General features: G+C 42.1%; 1 protein-coding gene across 1 annotated transcript in view; it reads left to right on the plus strand.

Annotated features, from left to right (window-relative positions):
- Nucleotides 1-11,019: 11,019 nt before the first annotated feature.
- GRIK2 (glutamate ionotropic receptor kainate type subunit 2) overlaps nt 11,020-19,443 on the plus strand; it is a 621,233-nt gene continuing 612,809 nt past the window's right edge. The window contains exons 1-2 of the mRNA XM_075923935.1: nt 11,020-11,067; nt 17,551-17,952. Coding sequence (XP_075780050.1) covers nt 17,838-17,952 — 115 coding nt within the window. The 5' untranslated portion in view covers nt 11,020-11,067; nt 17,551-17,837. The remainder of the gene's footprint in view (nt 11,068-17,550; nt 17,953-19,443) is intronic.

Genomic DNA, 19,443 nt, shown 5'->3' on the forward strand with positions numbered 1-19,443 from the left:
GAAAGATATATGTAAAATACTTGGGGAAAATTAAGATTGTGCAAAGGAATTAATGTCCTTTACTTATCTTCACACCAGATGATAGGTTGGTTACTTTGTAGCATAGATTATGTGAGGTGGTATGCAGGAGGAGAGGGGGACACAAGAAATAATGGTAATTAACAATATAATACTTTTTGCATTAAGGGTGAATCTAGACTACACTAGACTTTCAAAAGAGGATCTGCAAATTCCACAGGAATTTGCATATCTTCTTTCAAGCTCACTTTCGAAAGCGGCACTTTCGAAAGCAAAAGTAATTAAGACACGGTTTTGTTGGCGAACCCTCCCATTTGTTGACAAGCTGCTTTTCCTTAAAAAATTAGGTTTATCGACAAATGGGAGGGTTCGCTGAAAAAACCGCATCTTAATTCGAAAGTGAGCTTTCTTTGTTGCCCGATCCCCATCTTGACAGCTGCTTTTTGCTGACAAACTGCTGACTCAGCAAAATGTGGTGGCCATTTTTATTCAAATGAAGCATGGGAGATTTAAATCCCCATTTCATTTGCAATGTTGGTATGTCTAATTTACATCCCTCTGGCGACAGAGGGATGTAGTCTAGATGTACCCTAACTTACTCATTTCTGTTTCTTGAGTTAAAATTTTAAGTTACTTTCTCTTTGGGACAGTGGGGCAAATTCATCCTAAAATGGAGTTTTACATTTCCGTTTACAGTCCATGCACTGCCTTACAATGAAATGCACTTAAATACACACTGAACCTTAGGCATATAGTCATCTAATTAACATCAATGGTGTCAATATATCCCCTGAACCTCAGACTTCTGTGGTTTTCTTTTCTTTTGGAGCACCAAAAAATCCAGATAAAATAGAATAATCTATTCCTTCAATCAGAAAATAAGTGAGATAATAAAGAGATGAAGAAAGACAAGGAGCACTTAAAATGTGAAATGTGAAAACATATTGGTCAAATAGGAGTTGGCGTGACCTACTTAAAATGTTTTATATTTTCTGTATTTGATTCTCAGTCCATAGATTGTTTTTTTAGAGGTGAAAAACAATTGAATAGTCAAAATTGTATCTGTATCTGTTCTTCTCATGAGATCAATTATGATTAAAAGAATTTCAAAATGTTACTTTAATGTATGTGCACATGCATGCATGTGTGTGTACATACATACAGTGTGTGTGTGTGTAAAACAGGTTTTGTCAAAGATTGAAATTTCAAGTTCAGCAATATTTACATCACTAGTGAACCATTAAAAAATTCCTTTCTTGGCCCTTTGCCCATACTGCTGCTTTGAAAGCAATCTTGAAAAATGAAACTTTTGAAAATATGAGGACATAAATAATCAAGATAATTAGCTCATTTTCAAGTAAGGCTAATACTGGTACATAAAGGCAAAGGCACAAAATGAGATCAAACTAGCTACAGGCATAAAGGGAAACAAGAAGACCTTTTATAAATACATTAGAAGCAAGAGGAAGACCAAGGACAGGGTAGGTCCACTGCTCAGTGAGGAGGGAGAAGCAGTAACAGGAAACTTGGAAATGGTGGAGATGCTCAATGACTTCTTTGTTTTGGTCTTCACTGAGAAGTCTGGAGGTGTGTCTAACGTAGTGAATACAAGCAGAGAGAGGGTACGTTTAGAAGATAGAATACACAAAGAACAAGTTAAAAATCACTTAGGAAAGTTAGATGTCAGCAAGTCACCAGGTCCTGATGAAATGCATCCCAGGATACTCAAGGAGCTCATAGAGGAGGTATCTGAGCCTTTAGCTATGATCTTTGAAAAATAATGGAAGACAGAGGAGATACCAGAAGACTGGAAAAGGGCAAATATTGTGCCCATCTATAAAAAGGGGAATAAGAACAACCCAGGAAACTACAGACCGGTCAGTTTAACGTCTGTCCCAGGGAAGATAATGGAGCAAGTAATTAAGGAAATCATATGCAAACACTTGGAAGGTAATAAAGTGATAGGGAATAGCCAGCATGGGTTTGTGAAGAACAAGTCATGCCAAACTAATCTGATAGCTTTCTTTGATAGGATAACGAGCCTTGTGGATAAGGGAGAAGCGGTGGATGTCATATACCTAGACTTTAGTAAGGCATTTGATACGGTCTCGCATGATATTCTTATTGATAAACTAGGCAAATATAACTTAGATAGGGCCATGATAAGGTGGGTGCATAATTGGCTGGATAACCGTAGTCAGAGAGTTGTTGTTAACGGTGCTAAATCCTGCTGGAAAGGGATAACAAGTGGAGTTCCGCAAGAGTCTGTTTTGGGACCCGTACTGTTCAATATCTTCATCAATGATGTAGATATTGGGATAGAGAGTACGCTTATTAAGTTTGCAGATGATACCAAACTGGGTGGGGTTGCAACTTCTTTGGAGGATAGGGACATAATTCAAAATGACCTTAGCAAGTTAGAGAAATGGTCAGAGGTAAACAGGATGAGGTTTAATAAAGAGAAATGCAAAGTGCTCCACTTAGGAAGGAACAATCAGTTCCATACATACAAGATGGGAAGCGACTGTCTAGGAAGGAGCATGGCGGAAAGGGATCTAGGGGTCATAGTGGACCACAAGTTGAATATGAGTCAACAGTGTGATGCTGCTGCAAAAAAAGCAAATATGATTCTAGGTTGTATCAACAGGTGTGTTGTAAGCAAAACTCGTGAAGTCATTCTGCCACTCTACTCTGCACTAGTTAGGCCTCAGCTGGAGTACTGTGTCCAGTTCTGGGCACCACATTTCAAGAAAGATGTGGAGAAATTGGAAAGGGTACAGAGAAGAGCGACAAGAATGATTAAAGGTCTAGAGAACATGACCTATGAAGCCAGGCTTCATGAACTGGGCTTGTTTACTTTGGAAAAAAGAAGATTAAGGGGGGACATGATAGTGGTTTTCAAATATCTAAAAGGGTGTCACAAGGAGGAAGGAGAAAATCTGTTCCTCTTGGTTTCTGAGGAGAGGACAAGGAGTAATGGGTTTAAAGTGCAGCAAGGGAGGTTTAGATTGGACATTAGGAAAAAATTCCTAACTGTCAGGGTGGTCAAATATTGGAATAAATTGCCAAGGGAGGTGGTGGAATCTCCCTCTCTGGAGATATTTAAGAACAGGTTAGATAGACATCTGTCAGGGATGGTGTAGACAGAGCTTGGTCCTGCCTTGAGGGCAGGGGGCTGGACTCGATGACCTCCTGAGGTCCCTTCCAGTCCTATGATTCTATGATAAGCAGATAACCATTGTCTTTGAAATGTGGTCCACACATCCAGCTTCTGTTAGAACGCTGAAATAGTCAGATAAAAATGTCCATAAGTTAAGTTAAAATGTATTTAAATACACATTGAACTTTAAGAACATAATCATCTAATTAACTTCTACAATGTAGATATGTGTCCTCATCTTCAGACTTCTGTGGTTTTCTTTTCCTTTGGAGCACCAAAAAATCCAGAAAAAAGTGGAATCCTCTATTCCTTCAATGAGCAAATAAGTGAGATAGTAGAAAGATGAAGAAAGCCAAGGAACACTTAAAATGCTTAAGAAAATGTAAAAACATAATGGATAAATAAGAGTTTGTGTGATCTAATTAAAATGTTTTATTTTTCTGAATTACTTGTACATCATTTACTAAGAAAAACACGATTTTTTAAAATGTAATGTCACATATGATTTTGTGTACAAATAAAAACATATTGAGAGGGAACATGAGCTTAAGAATATTTTCTTATACAAGGACCAATTATACTTAACTGATAAGCTACTTACATTCAAAAGTTGTGCAATTTCTTTACTTTTCTGAAATTAACCACATTTACTTTGTATAGGTTAGGTAAAATAATTGTCAAGGTAGATTAGATATTTATGCTCATATTTGTTGTGATTCATTCCATGCAAATATTCAATACAAGGTCTCTGTACCAGTTGAATTTCACTTCAGTCTAGTTTCATAATTTTAAATTATTAAAATAGTACCTAGACCTTGTGCTAGCTCTCTACACAGGGGTGAATTTCGCTTTTCGACTTTGAGAACTAAAAGTCAGTGCAAAGGTCCTGTTCTTGATAGTTGTGTTTTGTGAATAGCTAATACTTAATGCTTGACTTTGAACTCTGTAACTGCTATGTGATGTGGGATGCCATATATCTGGATCTTGACAACTGATTTTTGAGGATTTCTAAGTCCAAGGGAGAGGGGAAGGATGAATGGTAATTGATCTGAATATATAACAGATGGCTTACTTGAAAAGACTGGATATTGAAAATGTCACAATGTGGGCATAGACTGCCATTCTTACCACTACATTAAACACAAACATATCAACTATCAATCATGCTCATATTATTATTTTGAGTTTAGACATCTGGAACAATATATAACATAAATTGTGTCTAGTGTCTTTTCTCCTTGAAAATGTCTATAAATTCTCAGAGCATAAATTACATCTACCCACTTTAAAAAATCCCTTTACATATTATAAACGTGGTCAACAATTGCATAGTTTCTGAAAACTGGAGGGATTGTTAAATATACAACTAATTTAATCTGATCATCCATATAAACAATTGATGCAGTTCACTGATGCTTTACTGCTGTTAATCTAGTGTGGGTATTCTGGTGAGAGAATCAAAAAGTAGGGTAATGATCAAATAAATCTGTTAGAATTGTACATTAATAATTATTAGAATTTGAATGTTATTGGAACAGTAAGCCAATAGTAAATTAAAATCAAATGTTCTGTGTTTTGGACTGTTCACTATTATAAATTCACTCTAATACTTTTTAAATGTATATACTGCCCATCTATTAAATACCAAAAAAATCCTTACCCTAGATAATTTTCTCGACAATTTCACTTTTGCATTTTACATTTTGATATAGATGTTGTCAAGTGTCCTGTAAAAGGGTAGTTTTTCTGTTTTTGTCTGATATCTGGAATCTGTTCTGGTTAATCATTATAGTATTGATTGCAAATGTTTAAGACTTACAGATTTCATTGTTTAAAAGGTTTAAAACACGTGCCCATCATGGGCTGTTTCTGGGGGCAGGTATAAATTTAGGATCACTCTGGTCCTGGAACTAGATCCACATGAATGGATCCTTGCACTAAGTCATTGCTCCATTCACTTCATTGGGCATCTGTGTGATCATCCATGAAGGACTGCTTGTTGAATTAGAGGATTACAGATGATGACAGGGAGCTGTTGCCTTCCTTAATCTTTGCCAGTTGCCAAGTTGTATTAATACACATCCTTTAAATCTGTAGAGAGCCATATTCCCAAGTATCTGATTTTCTTCACTATCTTTCAAAAAGAATAATTTCTGGGAAGGGAGTCTCATTGGAACTAAGGTATTAAACTTAGTCATGATGCAGTAACTAAAATGTAGTCTCCTCACAAAATAGATTATACAGTATTTAAGGATAGGTCTCAGCAGGATCCTGTATCCAAACATTCCTAATATTTGGATCCCAACCTGGATCTGTATTTTGTGAGTGACACTATCTCTAAAAAACGGCAGAAACAAACTCCTATATCAAAATACACTTTAACACTGGGGAAAAGTGGATGAAATCTAGATTCAAATATTGTGTCCAGACCCTATTACTTGTTTAAGAATTTAATTTCACCTCACAAGCAATAAACAGATTACCTTTACACCATGTTCTGAAGTTTAGTTTGAACTAATGGGGAAGTGAGTTCTTTTTGGAGTAGATGTAAACACGTATTCCAAGTACATATGTGTGCATTCTGTGTGCTGAAAATAGAGACTTTTGCTACCGATAACCACAGAGAGGCAGTACTCATGCCCTGTGCCTGCCACCTCTGCTTCTCCTACTTACATGAAAGGGCACTGCTCCCCCTCAGTTCCTTGTCACTGACTATCAGCTTGAATCAGAGCTGTGTGATGATTCACAACCACACTTTCACCCTCTTAGCCTACCTCCTTGTCCATAGATGATACATTAATTTAGTTAGATAGTGTTCGTTTAATAAGAAGTTGTAGAGGATAGAATTAGTGGTAAGGCATTAGTGGTGATCCCATCGCTGGGGCTCAAGCATTGCCCTTCATGTGGAGTGGCAGTTCCCAACTGGGAATCCCACATGTGATGTTTACTCTGTCTTGGCAAAGTCCATCTTAAAACTACTCTGAATGGCAGATTGTTCATGTAGCACAGGACCTTTGCTCAAGCAACACCTGCTTGAATAGGCCACATGAATGGATCTGGTACCACCAAGGCCTTGCCCAGGCCACAGTTCTTGCTCAGGTTCAGAAACTGTTGCTACCTCTTGTTATGGAGCAAGGGCTTCTTCAAAGAGGCACAGGAGTAATTGCTGACACCTGAGTAGTAGTTTTACAAGGCCAATTGTAAATTATCCAGGTCCTGAGTTACTCTTCTGCCTCCCCTAAAAGGAATGTGGACTATCATGGGACTGGTTCTGGCATGTGAGATCATGAGGGTATCTCTGACTCTCCCTTGCTACAAGGTAAAGGGGGCAAAAACACCTTAGCATTGACTCCACTTCAGGCATCCCTTGAGTCTGGTAACAAGTGGAGCAATGCCAATATCACTGGAGTTTGTGATATTGGTATGCCAGATTTAAAAGGATCTAATTTGCCTTTTGGTCCCATTTTAACCACTGATCCAAGACTCACAAGTCTGGCATTTGCAGTGGCCCTCCAGCGAAAGCAGGCCACCAATATTTCAGGCCCTTCTGTATTGCAACAGGAAGCAACCCTCTTGGTGATTTCATTACATGGCACTGGAGCCAGTATGATGGCGAGGGGCGGTCTTTGGTACCAAGTCCTTCCTTGGCACTGACAACTGAAGCTGCAGATGCTTTCATGGCAGTTATCAGCATTCCCGATGTTGAGGCATTCAGGGACTCCTGGACCACTTTTCGCACGGGCACTGACCCAGCCAATGCACCAAACATATTGAGCACTAGAGGTGCTGACTACACAAGGAAAGCTGATTCCAACCTCATTCTGGGCCACAGGAGAGTTTGATATTATATTGACCCTCAAGAATCCCCAATGTCTCTGAAATCCCAGGACTCCTCTGTTTCAAAATTGGGATTCTTGTTTCCCACTCCTCTTCTCTGGGAGGAGGTCTAAAGGCCACTGATAAACCACTATGGCTACCAGGGTCAGAATGTGCCCTGAGGCTGAGACAGACTCCTGGCCTGGCAGCTACTTGCCACCAATGCCTTACCCATACCAGTGACCCCCTTGGGCTCAATGGGCAACTTCTTGCTCCTAGAAGTCCTCACTCATTGTCCAAGTCAAAGGCAAGATTATCTGCTCATGCATCATTGGTGATTGTGGATTGGCTGCAAGCCCAGGCACCCCTGGTTCTCCTTTCCGTAAAGCAGCTGGAGTTTCATTATCTAGAAACACTGACTCAGGAGCAGGCTTCATCTAAGGTTCAACTCACAACCCTGTCCTTGCCTCAGATAGCACTGCATCCCATACTCCCCTTTCCATTTGTCATAGGGCAGACTCACCCCTCAGGGCACCTCCTGCTAGTCACTTAAGGAAATAGTATTTGGGCACTGGAGCACCCCCTTCTGTCAATTGTAAACCAGAAAGCTTTGCTATTCAGATAAGAGTTTCTTAATTGTTTGGCTATGGCCAGATTTGAGGCTCAGCTGCCTTATCCCTTTCATGATGTGTGCTGGGTATTTGTCATCAAGGGCGGTTGGATGACCAAAACATCTCTGTAATCTGTCTTTGATGTTGTGGATACCTTAGTCAGGGTGGTGGCATTGACAATTACTATGCCAAGGGCTTCCTGACTCCAAAACTCAGGAACCATGCTAGAGGTCTAACCAATGATTGAGAACTTACCTTTTGACAGCTTAACATTGTTTTTTGATGAGACTAATGAAACCTTGCATTCCTTTAAGGATCCGAGGGCTACCTTAAGGACTTTGGGGGTATACAAATCTGTCCCCATGGAAGAACTACTGTGAGGCACAACAATAACAGGTGTCCATGCCACAACATCCTTTTGTGCTGTCCTTTCTCTTTTGAAAGTGTCACTTCCCCTGGAAGAGGGACAGGTCTCGCAAGAAGTATTTGAGCTTGGGGCCCAGCCCATCTGTTCATCCTCCTTTGGCACATGCTAAGCACTCATTTTGGCTCTTTGGTTGAGAACACTGTTACAGTTATTCTTTTTCCACCCTTGCCATGCCCTTGCATTTCAGATGGCACTCAGATTTCCTGTATGCCTTCCCTTATATCCCAGTCATCCCTCTGGTTATTATCAATCCCCAGGCAGACTGAGCCAGTCTCATCTTGATCACCCCTGTGTGGCTGAGACAGTGATGTCTCTTGGACCTCCTTGGTTTTTTGGTTCAGTCTCCCAGGCTGCTTCTGCTCCTTCCCAACTTCCTCACACAGTACTGCAGCTGTACCCTGCATCTGATGATTGGCACTCTGCACTTTGTGGTTGCTCCCTGAATGAATGAGGAGGAAGAATCAAAATAGCATGTGATCGAGCACATTTTTAAGTTAACAGTAATGTATAACACATGCACATAAAACCTAATTACAAATTCAATTCAGCATTACTACCCTCCTGGCGTAACCCATGCTAACATCATGTGGCTTATTGTCTCCCTCTAGTGGCTAGTTCATGTTTGAAGCTTTATGAGATCACTGAGGCTACTAAATCTAAGTTAAAAGACTTGTTTCGTTAACTGAAACTGTATAGATATGTTCTATATCAAGCAGAGGCCAATGCTGTTACTAGCTCAAGTAAAGGCCTATTCTGTTAGATCCAGAAGTCTTGAATTTAATCTCTGCATTTGACTCAATCATTACACTGGACCTATAGTCTTCACTGCCCTGTCAGCCCTCTGAGATCAGTCAGAATTACTCCAAATGGCTGTTCTTGTCAATCTATTCTGGCTCTTCCCCTGAATAGGTCAGGCTCTGTTCACAAAGTTCCAAGAAAACCTACTTGAGGGATCATGAACCCTTTCAAGGTTTACAGTGACATTAAAGGAGAAAGAAGAAAAATGGTATTCACATGTTAAATATTTAACCAAGCAATGCTTTTACCATTGGCTTTCAATGCACCCCTCAAATTCTAAATTAAGTCAGTGGGCATTGTAATATTTTACAACTATATATTGGGGATAAAAACATATACAATCCATTATGTAGTTTATGATAAGTAGCTACAGTACTTTTCTATGTCAGGGGACTAGTACTATTTTATCTTAATTCAATATCCCTTAACTATGAGGGACTCTATGTAATTCCATTCAAAGTTCTTAACAGCAGAACTGGACAAACAATTGAAAAAACATTTCCATGAAAGTATTTGCCAGTTAATCCTTCCTTTTCTTTAAATCTGAAATTTTAATCAAAATTTCAAAAATTAATTTTTACCAGTTTGCAGTGAGTAAAAAAAAAATCACATTTTAGTGTGTGGAAAAAGTCTGCCTGGTTTGTTTTGGTTTTTTTTGAGGGGGCAGGGAAAGCAGGGAGGGAGGTGTCTGGTGTCAGAATTTGAAATTCTGAAGTCAAATTTTGTAAAGTTTTTATGAGATCTGCCGGTAATCTATGTGGTCTGATTCATGCCAGGTTTGAGATTTCTTTGATATTTTTGAACTACAGTTTCCTGAGAACTTTTCAGAATCAGTCCACGTTGCCAGTGCCCATTGTTTTCTGAATGGAACTTCTGCATGACTAGGAATTGTAAATATATGGTAAGTGCATATTTCGAAATGGCAACAAAGATTTGTGAGTAAGGAGACCCAGGTTCTCTTTGCAGTCTGCCATTAACTTGATGTGTGACTTTGTGCAAGTCACTTAACTTTTCCCATTCCAACTTTTTCTGTTTGGAAAATGCTGCTAATGATATCTTTGTAAAGTACTTTAAGATCTCTGGATGGTAAGTGTTAATAATATTAGCTAGACTTTTGGGAATCACATATTTCATGTCTCCTTGGTGATGCAGATTTATGGAAAGATATTGTTGGGTTGTGGAAAGGGCAGGAGGTAGATCTGTCCGTTATATTAATTCATTGTGGTCAATAAAAGGAGATGTGATGTAACCAATATCTCAGCAAAGAAAGCATAGATCTGAAACTACTCTATGCGCTACCCATTGTCAACTTGGCATATCATTGTTATTTTAAGGACTGAAATGCCACATTACTTGTATCTCTTTTTCCCTTTCTCCTCCCAAAAACAAACACTAGATATACACTTCTTAGTCAATATTTTCAGATCAGATATTGAATTATCATTAGTCAGTAATATTGAAAAAAACCATGAACTAAAGTAGATTGACCCCATCAAGTCACTTGACATCAAAATTATTTTTTTCCTGTTTATTTAACAGAACTACCTCCCTTCCTCGTTTATTGGAAGTGGATCCCCATGCATTGCTGCTGCAGTTTGCATTGTGGTGGAGATATTATCATTGATCTAGTCAATGTCCTCCAAATTCCCTCTTTTTTACATTAGAGTGCCACAGGGTGCCGTTTCTCAGCTAACCCACCCCCAAAAGGGAGCTCTGTCAAACTTCATCTGCCCGCTTCTGTTCACCTTTCATTCTCTCTTTTCATCTCCTAAGGTTAACACGAGTGGTTTCCTACGAGAGTGTATGTAGTCTGTTATCCCCGTTACAGCCTCGGGCACATTAAGCGGCTAATGAGTTTTCTGCGGGCCATGCAAGTGTGCAGCAAAGTAATTAAGCTATGTACTATGGGCCGATTAAGGTGCAAGTCACAGCATCCCCAGCCCAATCACAGTGAGTCAGTCGCGCGTCTGTACTGCCGGCTTTTTGCTGCACAATGGAATCATTGACTATTTATTTACTCTGCACAAGAAGTCTGCTGTTTACTTAATTACAGGAGCTTTTCAGCTCCCAAAAAACTAACTCTTTGAGGTCCCTCCGCTCCGCCAGCCCCCTGGAAACCAGCTCATTGATTGCAGCTGGAGAGTTAAGTGTTGTAATGTTTTTTAAGCAGCTCTTCTGGGAGCCTAAGCGGTACTTGGTGCGGGGTCACATCTGTAAGACTGCGAGTCGCACCCAGGGTAAGGAGCAGAACGCAGGGGGGAGTCAGGAGAACCGGGGAATCCCTCCAAAGCTGCCAGACAGCAGATGTGAGCTAGAAATCAGAACGCAGGGGGAAAGCTACAGCTATGAAAGCAAGGGATTTCAGCAATGTTTTCGGGCAGCTCCCAAGCGGGAGGCGGAAAACCGAGGGAGAATGGGAAAATAGGGAAGCCTTTTTCATACTGCATAGGGACTTGAACAGGGGAGAGAGCAGATTGAAAAGCATTTCTGCAGCGCTGCTTTAAAGCAGGGCAGCGCTCGGGTTTGCTGGCTGGGGAAGTGGGAGAGGCTCCTTTGCTTCTACAGGTGATTTCTGAGAAGCAAGCTGCGGCAGCGTTACGGGTCAGGTCGCAAGTCAGAGAAGGGAGATGATAGATGTTTGATTAGACCTTCCCAATAGCTGCTCTTTTTCTGTCTTTCTTTCTGGTACTCTTCCCTCTGACACCCCAGTTTACTCTTCCAGCCTCATTTGCCTTCCCCAGATGCTCCCATTCTCCTAAGGCTGGGATTCAGTTTCTCCTGGAGGGGAGAGGAGTGCGAGCACTCGGCTCCCTCCCCCTTTTAGAGAGGTGTATTGGAGCAGGGAGGGCAAGAGGAATCCCTCCTGGGGAAGCAACAGGGCCGTAGCCCAAGGAAGCTACGTTTGTACGTGTCAACATCCTCCCAAGCCCCAAGTCAGCTGCTGTTGGAGAACAAATGCAACCCCGATTCCCACTACAGGCTATAGGTAACTCCGCTTTATGTATGGCATTTGCACGCAGGGACAGGTTGAGCTCTGTGGCGCTCCAGCCCCCTGATTCTTCTCCCCTTTGTCACCCCCGCCCTTAGGAAAGAACAGGCAGGGATGATGCACGATCGGCAGCGGCACACGGTTCCGAGCTCCTTTGTGCGCTCTCCGTGTCCGCGGTGCCCCCAGGCCAAAATGCTGCATCAGGTTCAGGGCTGCCTTTGGCACCAGCTGCGAGAGCAGAGCTCTGTCCCGGGAGGGGACTGCACAGGCGGGTGGGGACAAAAGAGCAGGGTCAAGCAGCCACCTGCTTGGTTCGCGCTTGGAGGGGAGGAGGGGGGAAGAGGGGTCGTGCAGGCCCGGCTGAGGGAGGCGAGTACAGGGGCTCGAGCCGTGTGTGAGACGCTTGGGGGGCCCCAGCAGCGGCGGAGCAGGAAAAGGAGCTCGGCGCCTTTAAAGGGCGCTGTGCAGCGCTCCCGCCAGGAGGCGTGTCTCTTTGCCCGGCTGCAGCTGCCGCCGCCGCCACCGCCGCCGCTTTCACTCGCGCTCCGCGCGCCGGCTGCACCGCGCTCGCACAGCCCCGCCAACTGCTGCGCTACTTTGTGGGCAGCCTCTCGCCCGGGCTCTGCCTGCCCCGCGCACGCGGCCCGTCCCGCCGAGCCCCCGACCGCAGCGCGAGGTAAGGCGAACTCCAGCGGCTCGCTGCCTCTGTGCGCCGCGGCTCCTTAGTTCTCCTGCGTTCTTTGTGAGCGGGGTGGCAGAAGGGGCAAGAGGACAGGAGCGGAGGAGGGGGGTGGAGAAGTGGCAGCTGAGAGCGGCCGGGCTGGTGACCGGACCGGGCATGGTTTGTTGGTGACATTGAGGGAGGAGGGTGGGATAAATCAAGACCGGCTTGCAGGTGGCTGAGCTGGGCACTGCTTCGGACCGGATTCCTACTGACTGCCTGGTGACCACTTATCCGGCTGGCCAACCCACTCTCCCCCCCCCCTCCCAGGTTAGGGCAACGCCAGCTTCCCCAAAGTATCCCGGGCATATCTGTTGCTTTGGCTCCTTGGCGCTATACAGTCCCCATGTGCCAGGGCAGGATCCGAGTTAGCCTCACAAGCTTGAGGAGTGTAATTTCCTCTGGTGACCCTGCTGACTTCCTTCTCCGGGGTCACGATTTTGTGTTAAGAATACACGAAGTCGCCTTCCGTGCCAGACTAGCCAGAGGAGGAGGAAGGCTGAGACATGTGCTCTAACTTAATAGTAAGGGCTCTTGGTGGTCTGTACTTGCCTGATGTCTGATCCCCTTTTTCTCCCCCCCCATCATCGACTACATTATACAACCATCTGCTATATGATAGCCAGTCCTGTCGTACTTGATCAAACGTGAAATTCCACAGTCTTTGAGAAGCCGTTCATTGTAACCTGCTGCGTGTCCGTGGCTCTCTGTAGTGGGACCCATTCCTTTCTGTATGGTGTGATCGAGGTTGCGAATACACCCTGTGCAGTGGAAATGAAGGAATGCGTTCAAATGAAAAGCTCCCTTCAATTGTTCTTAGATTTGTCTTTATTCCACCAATAAGTTTTTCTCCCCACCTTCTCAGACACTGAAGGGAGAAAAAAGCTGATGTATGGGTAAAACCATAAATGTTTGCTTTTGCTGCTTAAAATATGCTAAGGAGTGCATTGCTGTGAAGTCCAAAAGTGCCTGAACAAGTAAATCTATCACATAGTTCGTTAATTAGGATGCGCGTCTCTCCAGCAGCTAAAAAATTAATTACCATCTTAAAATGTCATTAATCGTTGGCGCAGCAGAAACTTGGTTATAAATCAGGACTAAGCTAATAACAGACAAGGGGGACCTACCGTTTTTATAGCTTGTGGGAGTGGAGTGCAAGTGGGCCGCAATGTGTTTTTAACTGATAACATCAACATTCATTTTAGTACTTTGGCAAACGTTTAAAGGGCTGGACCAGATTACTGATTTGTCAGCAAATCTGCTATATCTCTGTCTACAGATCTGGTGGGGCTTGGTCAGGTGTTGCAGGAGGCTACTGCTTTCCTCTCACCAGATTGCAACAGCAGGAGGACTCTAGTGGCAGACAAGTCTGAGGCGTTTGCAACGATTCACAGAAAAATATCCAAGGAACAAAGCGTCAGGGAACATATGCGACATATGGGTTATACATTTCTCTCTGTTATTCTTGGGAGGGAACCCATCAGGAAGTTACATGATGTAAGGTCCATGATACGAGCTCTGTAGTTATTTCTTAGGTGGCTATGACCTGATCATAGAAAGGATTGTCTTTTTAAAAATTGAAGTGGTAAAATGTATATCCCAGCAGGTGGCAGCTAAGTGGAACTAGATTAACTTTTATTGTAAGAGAAGGCAATTAAATATTCTCCGAAGAAGTAGACATACCTGGTATAAACAATAATCATTTAAATGTGATGGCTTAAGGTAGTCTTTGAAACGCATAATTTAAACAAATTTCCCGTTTCCAAAGACAACGTTATTTACACAAGATCATTGTATACACAAGGCACAGACATAGACAGAGAAGTAGCAGGCTTTTAATACCCAACATAATTTTAATGAACTCATTCAATGCCTATTTTTTGTAGCTGAAAACTCATTTTAATATCTGCTTCACCCGTGCGTTGGGCACTGAAACACATTGCTACCAGACTCCTTATGCTGAAGTTGAAGAAAACAACCAAGACTTATAACAGGAAACTGAATATTTCAATTATTGTGGCGGATTATTTGGTACGTGGAGAATAGGGTCCCCGTGGACACCAGCTTCAAGTAGCTGTATATCCGAAAAGAATTGAGTAGCAGGTTGACAAGTATTACAAAGACAGTTTGAGCTCCTCCATAAAATACTGCATGATTAGCGGTGTTAATCCTGTAGATGTGAAAAATACTGGAAAGAAGAATGCTGTAGGGTGGCATAAGACCTTCTCTGTTTTTATATTAAAATATTTTAGAAGTGAAAGGTTTTTTAAAAAAGGTTCTCAATAAAGGGAAAAATGAAAGTGATCTTCATAAACAGACTAGAATCTGGAGGTGGTGAAATTTGAGGTTTTAGCTAATTGTATAGTTTATAAATGTTGTTTAGCCAAGAAGAGTAGGCAGATTTTTTTTCTCACTGAATTCTAAATATTTGATGGCCAAAAAGTAAGGAGGCCTTGTAAGATTGGGTTAGTCACAATCTTCCTTGAGAAAAATACATAAGATACTAGAGAATTCGCTTTCTCTATTGCGAAACCAGTGTAGGGGGTAAATGTTTTTTGACTCCTAGAAAGTCGGTTTAAGCAAAGATGCTTCAGGAGTGTTGCTCTCCGTGGTGCTGAACCCTCCCATCGCCACCCTATTTCCAATGGACAGGTCCAGTCGCTGTCCGTGGTGTTGAGTGCTCTCAGGTTAGTGATGGACAGTTATGAAGAGTGAAAAGAAAGTTAATTTGAGTGTCATGCGTGCGCACAGTTTTTGCCCTATAGAAAACTGAACATTTTATTTTTAAAAGCCACTTATAATAATAGACATGTTTGATGTTTCAGTGATCGTATAAAAAAGCCTTGGGAAGTTGGGAATTTTGTTGCTCTTTTATTACAGGTACCTGTATAGTTTTCCAGATAATGTAGAAAATCAGTTTGTTGGATACAGATAGTTAAAATAGTTTATTTTCATTTATTGATCAATGCGTTACATTTGGAAAAAAGACAATGAATCCCACCATTTCCATGGCTTTTAAAAAGTTCAGTTTATTAACGGAGCTACATTCTGATATTTGGCAACTGAAAGAGCATTTGAAGATACCTAATCTGCGGTAATTCATCACTGTAGAAATTTTAAGAATGCTTAATCACAACTCAGGTCAGTTTTAGTCCAAGTACAACAGAGTAAATGAAACAGCACATACATGAAAGAATATCTAAAACTGTATTTTCCTGAGAGAGATTCTAAATGAGAACTGAAGGAGTCGCTAGATAGCCTTGCTTTTAGCACTAGGTGTTCTTTTCAAAGTGCTCCAATAGTCAAATCATTTGATTGAATTGCCTGCTAGACTGCAGAACTAGCCATTCATGATACTTATTTTTGACATTGCAGTTATGCCTCCATTTTAAAGACGAGAAATCAGAGACGTTTAATAATCCCCCTGCAGAATGTAAATTTCTTTTCATCAGCATTTTACAATATCGTAAGGTAAATATGAGCAGAGAAAATCAGTAGCTTATAAGGGTAGAAAGTTATTGTGAATTGTTTACGCTTTTGTGGACACAACACCTAGATTATAGGTAATTATTTCAATTCGTATATCACTACTTCTGCATGTCCAAAGTATGCATAGAGTTATTAAGAATTAACCACAACTCCCGCCACATTCCTGATAGATCCAAGAAGGTATTTCTTCAATCTAACGTTATAGATATTTATTTCTGTACAGCCAAGTATTTGCTGTCTTGATCTATGATAAAAAAAAATCTTTCAATGAGATTTTTTTTCGGCGAGAAAAGGGGGTCATTTTCCTTGTGGGGTATTAGAAATGATCTTTTAATATCTATTATAAAACCTCAAATAGCTTCAATGACAGCTTCACGTTCAGATTTCTTAAATCACTATCCATTATCTCAATTATGTTTTAATGAATAGCAGATAATACACAAATTAAAAATATTTTGTGTGCCCAAGGAAAATAGGAAATGGAGCAGGGAATGAATGCTCCTTTATCAGGAATACACGAGTTCAGAGCTGTTTGGGGTACAAACTAAATGTCCCAGAAGCAAGCCAGCATGTACTGTTGTACTTAGGATAGTGGAATATTATATGCGCTTAGTGTACTACAGTCCCGTTTTAGCCATAGATCTCGCAGTGCACGTATAAAAAAGTAGTACCTTAATAAAACCACCGTGAAAGAGAGATCAGTGCAAAGACAGAGAGGCATGTTGGAGTGTAGAATGTGAAACATGAACATTCACACATCCTCTCTGTCATAGAGCATTGTCGTTTCAAGCAAACTGAGCAAAATGAATATGTAGGTCTTTCAATTCAGCACAGAGTTATTTATTTATTTAACACAGGAAATTCCTTTGTACTTTTCTAAAGCTAGATGTACGGTAAGCAGAGTCCGCTACAAGTTGCCACAGGACTGCCAGTATATAAGTCATCACATTTACATGAAGAGCATTAAATGTACACAAGTCATAGAAAGTGAATTGAGCTATTGAGACGTTTTTAAGCTTAAACCTTACTTAGTTTGATACCCTGCGTGACACATTGTCCCCCCTTGTAATAGCCCCCGTCTTTCAGAACTCCGAGGCTAAGTAATTTCCATCCAGCTCGTCAGCTGTTAAAATGTATGAAGTGGATTTTATAGAACCGCGCGCACACGTATACCATAGCTGCAGGAAAATAGCCATTGTTGAAAACAAACAAAAAAATTGTACGCACGTAAATAAAGCGGAGCTGATTTTTCAAGCACGCGAGACGATGGGGTCGGTTGCATGGCAGAAATGTGGAAGGCTGTCTGGCAGGCAGCCTTAAGGAGCGAAGAACTATCTCAATTTTTCTCACTTAATCTTGGCTTCACGTCAGAAGCTGTGCAGCAGTGCAGTAGAATGGGAGCACAGCAAAAGCTTCGCCACGAAAACGCCTGCAGCTCGTTGACTCTCGCTATGTGGCGATAGCTCAGCGATTTCTCCAGCTGGATTGCCTATTGATTTTCCCTCCTTTCTTGCCTCCCAGGTTTGCCCGGCTGGACATTGTGTGTGTTTGGATTTCGCAAGGATTCTCCCCCGACTAACATGGATGTCCCACCATTCCTTGCAGTTGAAGGTTGCTCCTTGGCGCAGTGAATGAAGAACATGCAGGGATTGCTAATGGGTTTGGGAAGCGTATACTCTCTCCTCTCTCTGTGACCATGCCGTGATCGAGTCTGAGGGCTACCAGTCTACGTATCCTCATTTCTGCCCTACCCGGGAACCTGACGCTTAGGGGGAAAGTAAGGCAACGCGTGTGTGCATAGAAACACCATGAAGATTATTTCCCCGATTCTAACTAATCCAGTCTTCAGATGCACCATTAGACTCCTTCTTTGCTTACTGTGGATTGGATATTCTCAAGGAACCACACATGTGCTAAGATTTGGTAAGCTTCCCCCCACACACTTTACATTGTGTATTTAAGGGTGAATAGTTATATGTACGATTATGTCACTAGATGGGGAACTGCGCGAGAGACGAGGGTCTGGGGTGTGCTACTGGAGGCAGTTACCAAAGACCCTCTTTATTTTGCGTCAGCGCGGCCAAATTATTGTGTGGGGGGTTTTTGTGTCGCCGATGATAAATAATAATAGCGGAAAATGACTGGCAAACGTGCTCCCTGTAGGCTTTGCGGAGTGACGATCAGATCTTGGGTGGCTTCCTTTTTTGTTTCCATAGCAGTGGGAAACGCGGCTGAAATAGCTGTTGATTAGTTAAAAACCTGACAACTAGTTGGTAAGTTTCGACCTCTAGCTTTTCCATGGCCCTCTCTGAGTCGGAGCGTCCGGGAAGATGCTCTGTTAACGTGTCCCGATAAAAGACCTTCAGTTTTGTTCTTTTGGTTTACTTTGGTGGGAATCCGCTGTTGTAGAACAGGTTCTTTATCGACAGTTAGTTGAATACAAGTGGCATTGATGTAGGGCTATGACACATTTCAGAGACGCTACTCGTCAGAGAGAGCGAATTGGGAATTATTTCTCTGTAAGACAGAGACTGAGAGATGTCATAGGCAGATCAGTGAAAAATTCAGTGACAACGGGCATAGCGGGTTCCCAGATCAAAGAAACCCTCAGCATCTGGTGGCAACTAATATTAAAAACCGGGTGTGAAATTTGTGTTAGCCTCCCACAGATAGGGTTGCTTAGGGTAGTAGAAGCAAGAGGAATGTTCAACACCAGTTCGAAGCTCATGTTGTTTCTTGCCCTTAAGGCAGACCTGGGCATGAAAAGTTCTGCAAAGTATATAAGAGTTCAGGTGGTGAGAACTGCGAGGAGCACCGATCCATTCAACAATCGGCGGCCCAAGGGGTACTAGCCTAGTGACTCTATGTTAATACCATTCTCCTGCTGTGCGCGCGTTGGAGAAGTTGCTTTGACCAACAAGCGGCATCCTGTGCGCCAGCTGGCTACCTATACAAAAGAAAATGCTGCTTTTACTTTTCGGTGCCTGCATGATTTACACTGTAGCACTTGCAAGAGCCATTAATAGCTCTCTTGTGCTAGGGAAAAGGTAGCATGTCTTGCATGTCCTTAAAAAATCATTTTCCTGTTGAATGGAAGGCTGGCCATGATTATAAAAGCGACAGGTTTGATATCGATCTCCTGGGCTGAATTCCTATCAGGACTTTCTTCTGCCTTCTTCTGGGCTAAAGGTGGTGCTTAAGAGACGTTGCTCTTAGCAACCATCTTCAGGAATGCTTGTTTCTTTGGACACGACTAAAAAGGCCCATATATCATCGCGGGGTTTATTTTGCATTCAATCGGCTCCGTGGCCATTGCCGTGCAACCGGGGCAAGGGCTGGCTGTAGGCTGGCCCTGCCCAGATACCCTTCTGTTCGCGACATAGACTCATAAGTGGGTGCTGAGCGTTGGTATCT

This window comes from Pelodiscus sinensis, chromosome 3 (assembly GCF_049634645.1).
Source record: "Pelodiscus sinensis isolate JC-2024 chromosome 3, ASM4963464v1, whole genome shotgun sequence".
Lineage (NCBI taxonomy): Eukaryota > Metazoa > Chordata > Testudines > Trionychidae > Pelodiscus > Pelodiscus sinensis.